This window comes from Crinia signifera, chromosome 9 (assembly GCF_055691185.1).
Source record: "Crinia signifera chromosome 9, ASM5569118v1, whole genome shotgun sequence".
In the NCBI taxonomy this organism is placed as follows: domain Eukaryota; kingdom Metazoa; phylum Chordata; class Amphibia; order Anura; family Myobatrachidae; genus Crinia; species Crinia signifera.
Genome location: NC_139225.1, coordinates 122,609,227 through 122,619,075, shown reverse-complemented (window position 1 = coordinate 122,619,075; position 9,849 = coordinate 122,609,227). Strand labels below are relative to the sequence as shown.

Sequence of the window (9,849 nt, the reverse complement as noted above, 5' to 3'; positions counted from 1 at the left end):
ATCTATATTGACAGGACGGCGGCTATCAGGAAGTCAGACAGCCTGTTTGTTCTTTATGATGCTTTACGTAGAGGCTGCCTCTAAGCATACTTTGGCTCGCTGGATTAAATCAACTATTTCTCAGGCTTACAGTCAGGCTGGTTGGTCTCCGCCTTCCTCGCTTACTGCTCACTCGACCTGCTCAGTGAGTACATCTTGGGCAGCCGGTAGAGGTGCATCCACCTCCCAGCTGTGCAGAACTGTGGCTTGGTCGACGGCTAATACCTTTTGTTAAGTTTTACAAGTTCTACTTGTTTGCCTCCTCTACCGCGGATTTTGGTAGATTGGTTCTGCAGGACACCTCGAGCTCACCCTCCCAGCGGACCATCTTTGGAACCTCCCCAGAGGGAACACCAGTGTCCCCTGCAGGATGAAAGAGAAAATTGGATTTTGGCACCTACCGGTAAATCCTTTTCTCTGATTCTGCAGGGGACACTGGCCACCCTCCCTGCTTGGGTTGCCTGTCTGTCATGGTTAATGTACATAGTGGTTTAATTTGGTTTTTGTCTTGGTCGGGTGCCATCTCCTTTTGTTACCAATTTTCCTAACTGGGAAAGGCTGATTATTAGAGGGGAGGAGCCAGCTTTCTAAAGTTTAGTGTGCCAACTCCCAGCATACCTCCCCTTTAAACCCCCCAGAGTGAACGCCAGTGTACCCGGTAGGTACTAAAATCCCATTTTCTTGACAAGTTTCTCCGCTATTTGGGGTGCAGCGGTTTCTTCAGAAGAACCTTTTTTATTGTCGACCTAGACACTGTTGGTCTAATGACCTACAGTATACACGTTAAGGTTTCAGCCATAGCCTTTTGGTCATATTGAAAATATGGTTTTGACCTTGACTGTCGACCTAGACCTTGTCAGCCATCTGGATACCAATCAAGCTGACTGATGGACTACTTAAGTGACCTGTGCTTAAACCTTGGTTTCCTTCAAACCTGGACCGTTAAGGGTTTCTATCTTTTTGTTTGCATTGTTTCCTGTGATTGTAGGTGAAAGAACATGAAGACAATTTTTATCATTTGACAAATCTCCACGGCAACTTTTCAACTCCTTTGTGAGTAAATTAAAATACTCAGTGTAATACATTATGTATTCAGTTCTAATGAATCATAAAAACAGCTCTCTGCATGTAATCTATAGAGTTTTAACCTCATGGGAAATACCATGTTTTGTTCTGTTTATAAATATTTTTTATGATGTGTACATGTCTAGATATTGTATGTGATGTCACCTTTGTAATATATGGCTTTATATTCTTGTCATCCACCTACAACAGCTCTTTCCACAACGCTATTTCAATCCCGGGATTCAATCACTATTTCAATCCCGCTAAAAACATCTTACTGAATGGAAAATCACTGATCACTATTGTAAAACATATATATTTTATATTTATCCCAAATTTTTCTTATCCAAAAAAGTCCATATATCTTCAGAAGATTGGTACAAATAACACAATCATTCCTGGCTAGACATGATGTTACAATGAAGTGTACCATGTTCTTCTCCCATTTTTTACTTCTGTACTAGAAAAAACATAAATTGCAGGTACAGTAAGCAAAAATGTTGGCGTTTATGGTTTTGACTCGCATCTCTGTATAAATCCTTAGGTACGTCACAGATTATCCAGAACCTCTTTTAATCCGGACACATCAGGTGCCAGGAGAATGTTATGCTACAGGGAAGTTATGTTGTGGTTAGGCTCAATTAGGCTGTGGGGGTGCTCATTTAGACAGTGGGAGGGCTCAGTTAGTCCATTACATAGTTAGGCTGTTAGGGGTAATCAGGCTGCGGGAGGTTCAGATGCTGTGTGAGGAGGGGAGTGAGGATACAGGAGGGCTCAGGTTGGTTGCAAGAGGGCTTGGTTAGGCTATGGAAGATAGTGGTTTAGGTAGTGGGGGTAGGAAGGGAAGCTGTTGGGAATCTGCACTGTACCACCAATAATCTGGCAAAATGTATAATCCAGCACCGTTCTAAAACCAAGGGTGCTGGATTATCGATGGTCTACTGTAAATTCCCACATTACTTCCTCTCTCCATCTGTGAATGTGAGCCTGCATTAGGGCGTATTTTAAAAAATAACATTATAGAGACTGTAGGGTAAATTCACATAAGTTTCTAAAAATGAAAAGCCCATAGCAACCATATTCTGTCTTTCATTTTCTACTATGCAATAGAGCTATCATAGAATCTGGTTGGTAAAGGTAGAGTCTTTACCCTTTAATATATAATTTGAAGGGGATCTAGGGAATCTTATGTTTATTTAAAGCATATTGATTGGTCCCAACTAGATTTCAGACTTCATTTTCAACTGCCTCAGAAATTCATCCTAAAATGGAATTTGTGTATGTTAAATTCCTGGTATATTCCTGAAATTCTAATTTAGATAAGGCAAAAAGTGAAAAACTTACTGTATATACTTTAGACACGTGGATACTTTAGACATTTGTTTACTAAGATGTGAGTTCTATTGAAGATATGATCTGATTGGTTGCCTATAGCAACATTGTATCTATTATTTTCTAAAAGACACTAAATAATATCCCTTTTCCAGTAGCAAAAAGAATTATGCAGCAATGCGCACCGACCCGGGATTTTTGCTAGATGAAACGAGTCCATGATAAAAATCCTGCAACCCGGTACAAAACAAATTCCTGTGGTATTAATAAGTAAATTATGTTTGGTTGTTTTGGAAAACATGTCCTCTTCAATAAAACTCCTACATTAGTAAATAAACCCCATGGTATGTGAATGTATGTATATGTGTTTGTGTGTGTGTGTGTGTGTGTGTGTGTGCATATGGGGAGACCGAGACAGCAACCAAAAGTGCCAAAGGTCAGTCATACTGTAGCCAGTTGAAAGACTAACCATCCTTGTAATTATTGTGCACTAGCAAGAGTCTGCAATGTTTTGGGGCAAGGCTTGACAAAGCACATCGAACTGCCTGAGAAGTTGCTTCTTTGTTCTCTCAATCTGTTCTTTTCTTACTACCAATTAAATTATATTTATTTTAATGGACAACTAAGGGAAAGCTCTGTGTACCACTGACCTGCAAGCAAACAAACAACAAAAAACCATGCATTATGTCAATTAGATTAAATAATTTAAACTAATAAAGGCAAAGCCAAAACATTGTTAAATGTGTCAACTCACAACCTTCAGCCTTGCAGATCGACAGAATGGGCCCGACTTTAAAAGCTGTCGGGCCTGTTTTGTCGATAATGGCCCCCTTTTCACCAATCCCCAGGCAGAACACTGAATCCCGCCTGGCGATATGCGGTCGAGGAAAACGAAAACTGAACGGATCGACAGTCGTGACCCGGGATCGAATATCCCCCTATATGTCAATGTGTCAGTGCTTTTTACTCGCACTGACTATAGTGTGAGTTAAAAAGCACTGAAAAGTTTCTAGAATTTTGTTAATTAAAGGACAAAATACATGAAAATGTTATTTCAATAACCATCTAACATTTTGGTAGGGATTTGAATCTTCGGATTTGAAGCTTCCAATCCCAGGATTATTTTGCTCCTGGCTGCATACAATGAGACATGACATCAGAGGTCACTCTGCACAGCCAGCCACCGCACATCTGCGACCACTGGCTGCCCTCCTGCACCCGCCTGCTGCACTTCACTGCCCTTCACCGCTCACTGGCCACACCTCACTGCCCTTCTCCGCACGCTGGCCGCACTTCACTGCCCTTCTCCGCAGGCTGGCCGCACCTCTCCCGGCCCCTGCTCTGCTCCAGACCAAGCTGCTGTAAGTAAAACTGTGGGTGGCCTGTCTGGGAAAGGGGAAGGAGTCAATCCCGGGATTGAAATATTTAACTGGGATTTCCTACATTTGAGTATATGTATGCTTGTAAAAGATCAAAGTAATTACAATATAATATAGATGGATGAATAAATTATTAACGTTTGATATTGTGATACATACTGAGCTCATTATAGGGCTATTTTTAACCCTTTAATTATCGAAAGTTATATGTACAGTACAATACAGCCTTGAATGCACTTTTTGTAGTAATGTCAGTAATATCTATCTAATTTATGGCAATTTCTACAATCAAACCAATATTTATGTGGTAGAGTAAATTAGTAGACCTTTCTCTTTCAGATAAATTGTATTAATGAATGTGACAAATCAGACGATTATTTATTTCATTATTATGGGGATTTCCGAAGCCCCAGAGCTTCAACCTTTGATCTTCCTGTTGGTTCTTTTAATTTATCTTTTCATTCTTGGTGGTAATATGACTATTGTTCTACTGGTTTGCGTGGACCCTCAGCTCCACACTCCCATGTACTTCTTCCTGTGTAACCTGTCCATCTTGGACATATTCTCAAGCACAGTCACACTGCATAAGATACTTATTAGTTTTCTAACAGGGGATAACACAAGCTCTTTATATGCATGTATGACTCAGATGTTCATATTCATATCTCTAGTGTGCAATGAGCTGATGCTGCTGACTGTCATGAGTTACGATCGTTTTGTCGCTGTCTGTAAACCGTTGCATTATTCCACAGTCATGAGCCCTTGCTTATGTGCTTCTCTGGTCAGTGCCTGTTGGGCTTCAGGTTTTGTAGAATCTCTTCCTCTTTTTGTTTTAATTTCCAGGTTCTCATGTTATAAATCAAAGGAAATAAACCATTTTTTCTGTGACATTGTGCCCATCATGAAACTGACTTGCAGCGACACGTCACTCTCCAACCTCTTGATTTATATATGTGGGTCTTTCCTATCTATCTTCCCGTTTCTCTTCACCTTCATTCCTTACGTCTTTATTATCCAGACCATACTGAACATTCATTCAAGTGTGGGAAAACATAAAGCCTTTTACACCTGTTCCTCACACCTCACAGTGGTCATTCTACTCTATGTGACCCTCATCTGTCAGTACCTAAGACCAACCTCTTTGGACACTTTGGAATCTAGCAAGCTTTTCTCTTTATTTAACACAGCTGCTGTCCCCGTGCTTAACCCACTGATCTATAGCTTGAAAAATAAAGATGTAAAACGTGCACTGAAGCGTCAGTGGTTTCGGTCTACCATGTAACTCGACAAAGGTGCAATTATTTGCTTTGTAGCCAAAAGTTGTGATTTTTTTAAAAACTAGTCAACCCCATACATATTAGGTTTGATCAAGCAAATGGGGCCTACACACATGCCGATTTTGTGCCATTGTCTAAGCGATTTAGCAAGGTCGCTTAGAAACTAAGCATACATCGGTGTGTGTGTGTGTGGGCTAAACCGATATAGATGTGCGGCCCCGCGCGTCTAAATCGCATTAAGATGAAGAATGAGCATGTCCCATCAATCTAGCAAAATCGTTTAGCAAGACCCTGCATATCGGGCGCCTTCTGTGTGGTGTCTTTTTTTTGTGCTCAAGTGACCACCGATTTTGCTCATCTGGACACTCCCTGAAGCCCTCCTCTCCATTCTGCACATGCTGCTGCTGTCAGACACCACGCGCTGTGAACCCTCCGGAGCTGGTAAGTACTATGCTCTCCACTATGCACCACCAACGCACTGATCACAGGTGGGGTGGTAATGAGAGGGGTCCACTGTGCCACCAATGTAAACTTCATGGGTGAGGGTGTCACGTGATGCGCGCTGCCCCCCCAGCGCAAGAATATGGGCACAATGATGTTTGGGGGGATGAGAGGCGCCCACTGTGCCACCAATGTTATAAAATAAAGCATGGGTGAGGGTGTCACGTGATGCGCGCTGCACCCGCTGCGCGCTGCCCCCCCAGCGCAAGAATATGGGCACAATGATGTTTGGGGGGATGAGAGGCGCCCACTGTGCCACTAATGTTATAAAATAAAGCATGCTTCTGGGTGAGGGTGTCATGTGATGCCCGCTGCCCCCAGCGCAAGTTTGGAGAGGGGTGATGGCACATTGCTAAGCTAGCCATGTGGTTTTTGCTTGCATGCTCTGGGGTGTTGGCACATTGTAAAAGCTAGCCATGTGGTGTTTGCTTGCATGCTCTGGGGTGAAGGCACATTGTGAAAGCTAGTCATGTGGTGTTTGCTTGCATGCTCTGGGGTGATGGCACATTGTAAAAGCTAGTCATGTGGTGTTTGCTTGCATGCTCTGGGGTGATGGCACATTGTAAATGCTAGTCATGTGGTTTTAACATGCATGCTCTGGGGTGTTGGCACATTGCAAAAGCTAGTCATGTGGTTTTTGCTTGCATGCTCTGGGGTGTTGGCACATTGTAAAAGCTAGCCATGTGGTGTTTGCTTGCATGCTCTGGGGTGATGGCACATTGTAAAAGCTAGTCATGTGGTTTTTACTTGCATGCTCTGGGGTGATGGCACATTGCAAAAGCTAGTCATGTGGTTTTTACTTGCATGCTCTGGGGTGTTGGCACATTGTAAAAGCTAGTCATGTGTTGTTTACTTGCATGTCTATGATGGGGTAAATTGTCTTACCAGACCCCCTAAAAAAACAGTGAATGTGTGCGCATGTACATGTGGTAGGGACAATAGATTGTAAGCTGACCTAGTTTGGACTGTTTATGTACATAATGGTGGATGCATATTTGTTAATTATGTATTTACATTTTATACCATATTATTCACACAGAAATTGCAAAACAGAATAGTTCCAAGAAATTCACCACTGGGTTCATCGACATATATCGGGCCCATGAATGCCTGTGGCAAATTACAAGCAAAGACTTTTCAAACAAACAGAAAAGGGATCAGGCCTACAATGCTTTGCTGGCCTATGCTAAAGCCAACAGAAGTGATGCCACCATGGAATGTGTGAAGAAGAAGATAGCGAATTTGAGGACCGTCTTTGTGAAGGAGCACGCAAAAGTGACTGAGTCGCAGAGTTCTGGAGCCGGTGCCAATGACGTATACAAGCCAACGTTATGGTACTACGACCAGATGCACTTCCTGCTGGAGAAAGAATCGAAGACGCATGGACAGAATAGCATGGATCCTGTGCCTCCAATTAGGCAAGAGGAGGAGAGCCAGGAACTGGTAAGTGTGAACACATATAGTTATGCGACATGTCATCATTATTCATGGTCCTAAAGTATTTTATTTTACAGGATGCTACTCCGGAGCTGTTTGCGGAGACGTCCGAGACTACAGCGGCTACAGATCTAGAGTGTGAGGAAGTGGAACCCTCGACCTCTACCCCCCTGCCAACGCCACCACCCAGGCAGAGGAAGAAGACAGCCAAAAGATCTGTAGCCGGCAGCTCTGAGCAATTTTTTCAATTTGCGGAGGCAAGGCTTAATAAGCCTATTGATTCAATTAGGCAATTTTCAAACACTGTAGACTCGGAGATGCGTTCTATGGATGACGACACCCGTCGGAAATTCAAATGCATCGTGTACGACGCAATATTTCGGGCACAGGATAAAAACATTCCTGATGACCTCAAATTAATGCGCGACCCGATGCATTACGCATCTGGCGGACCCTCACCACAGTATCCCTACCACCAACCCTATATTAATCCGGCGGCAAATCCTCCGCAGCTTGCCCCAGCTAACACAACGGGAGCCCCTTCACCCAACCCGCCCACATCAGCCACCACCAGCAGTGTGTCCAGTGGAATGTACTCAGCGTTCTCGAGTACACAAGGACAGGACGATGCTGTTTATTATCCATTATAAATTTCAAAACCAAAAAAATTCCAAATTTTAAAAGTTTAAAAAATTGCTCTTCCATGCGTTTTCGATTCCGTGTAGACTATAATGTCTGCTTGTATACGTCATTTGGCCCTGACTCCAGAATGATGCGTTATCAGTCACTGTTGTGTGTCCTTCACTGAAGACTGTCCTTACCTTTGCTATCTCTTCTTTGCACATTTTGTGAGTCATCACTTCTGTTGGCTCTAGTATACTGTTGTGAGTTTGTTGGCCTGATCCCTTTGTTTGTTTGAAAAGTCTTTGGGCCAGAGGCATTTCTCGGCCTGATATTGTTGATGAACCCAGTGGTGTTCACTTTTATACTTTTAATATATTAGTATACAGTTTTTTCAGTAAATTTCAAAAAACACGGTATGGTGTCATTTCATTTCAATATGTTATTTATTGTTAATTTTAAGTTCTAATATGTGCAGGTAAGGGTTCTCTTTGCAACACTTCTCCTGACTTCTCTCCCCTTGAAAAATAATCTTTTTTCAAGGGGTGAGGAGTGTAGAGAAAGTGCTGCAAACACTCTGGTAAGGTGCTATTATGTACAGGTATGGTTTCTCTTTTCCACACTTCTCCTGACTTCTCTCCCCTTGAAAAAAAAAACTTTTCCAAGGGGTGAGGAGTGTAGATAAAGTGCTGCAAACACTCTGGTAAGATGTATTTTTTTTAAAAAAACACAAAAGAACATACTGTTGTGAAGGCTTTTAAAAATAAAAAAGGATTTATTTAACTGAAACAGACAATCAACACAAATCAAATTGCAGAGTCTTGCCAACCCACAGCACCCACTCCATTAAAATATGCCATGTACTGGTCTCGTACCTGCTTGGCCCTGGCTAGAGGATTGCCCGGTACTAATCTCTCCAGTCCAGACAACCTGGCAGCATTGAAATCGGCCTCCTCAATTGCTGCATTACTTTGCAGGCCTCTCTGTGTCATGTTTCTTCGCAGGTAATTATGCAAAGAACAGCATGCCAACACAACCCACTCAATTTTATCCACCCTGAGGTTGATAGCGGTGTGGAAGATGCGAAACCTCCCACACATGATCCCAAACGCATTTTCAACTATGCGGCGGGCTCTTGATAGCCGATAGTTAAAAATACGTTTCTCATAAGAGAGGTTTCGATGGGGGAAGGGCTTCATGATATGCTCATGAAGAGCAAAAGCCTCGTCGGCTACAAAGACAAAATTTAGCCCATGTGTGCATTCTTCTGCTTCAGGTAGGTTCAACTGATTACTCATCAGCCTTTGATAAAATGGAGTGTCTTTTATGGAACCCCCATCTGATGCCCGGCCATTCTTCCCAACGTCCACAAATATAAACTCATAGTTCGCATTAACTATGGCCATAAGAACTATACTGAAATATCCCTTGTAGTTGAAATACAAGGATCCACTTTTAGCAGGAGCAGTGATGCGGACGTGCTTGCCATCAATTGCACCCCCGCAATTTGTGAAATTCCACCGTTCTTCGAAACCACGTGCAATCTCTTTCCATTCTACTGTAGTTGTAGGGAACTAGAAGGAAAGCAAACCATTTTTAATCATTGCATTAATAAGCAGATTTAGCTGTGTAGAAAATGTTTTCACAAAATTAAACTACAGAAGGTATTGTGTGAAAGGGGCAATATACAATGAATGCTACACCCCTTACTAATAACACCAACCCACATGGCAGAACTCAACATGGCTGCCATCCCACCCCCATAGCATGGAAAAGCATGGCTCAGAGGTTTCTTGTTGACAATTGAACTGTGACTGTATGGGATATCTTCTGTTGATAAACATATTTAAACATTTCTGTTTGCTGCAGTTACATTGTGCAAACTGAATTGACCCCTCATTGCCCACAACATGTGCTTGATAAAGGTCACAAAGTATGTTTAATCTTTACCTTCAAGTACACGTGCGTAGAACAATGTATAATGCCCGACACGTCTCTGGAATGATCAGACCCAGCGCCTGTGGTGAAATGAGCGTGGTGAATTTGATGTCCTCCAGAGATCTGCCAGTCGCCAAATACCGCAGTGTCGCCACCAGCCGGTCATGCGCAGAGATGGGCTTGCGCATATGAGTGTCTTTCCGCTCTATATGGGGAGAGACAAGCTGCAGAAGCTCCTGGAACATCTCCTCATTCATCCT

The 9,849-nt window shown here is 42.7% G+C and overlaps 2 protein-coding genes across 2 annotated transcripts; both read left to right on the top strand.

Annotated features, from left to right (window-relative positions):
• The first annotated feature begins 3,846 nt into the window (after nt 1-3,846).
• LOC146036913 (olfactory receptor 8D1-like) lies at nt 3,847-5,097 on the top strand. The gene has a single exon (XM_083160756.1). It carries the CDS (start codon nt 4,168-4,170, stop codon nt 5,095-5,097), a length of 930 nt encoding a protein of 309 aa, XP_083016882.1. The 5' UTR covers nt 3,847-4,167.
• Nucleotides 5,098-6,411: 1,314 nt separating this feature from the next.
• Nucleotides 6,412-7,996, top strand: LOC146035919 (uncharacterized). Its single transcript, XM_083159633.1, has 2 exons — nt 6,412-7,036; nt 7,108-7,996. The coding sequence occupies exons 1-2, from the start codon at nt 6,806-6,808 to the stop codon at nt 7,678-7,680; spliced, it is 804 nt and encodes a 267-aa protein (XP_083015759.1). The 5' UTR covers nt 6,412-6,805; the 3' UTR covers nt 7,681-7,996.
• Nucleotides 7,997-9,849: the final 1,853 nt, after the last annotated feature.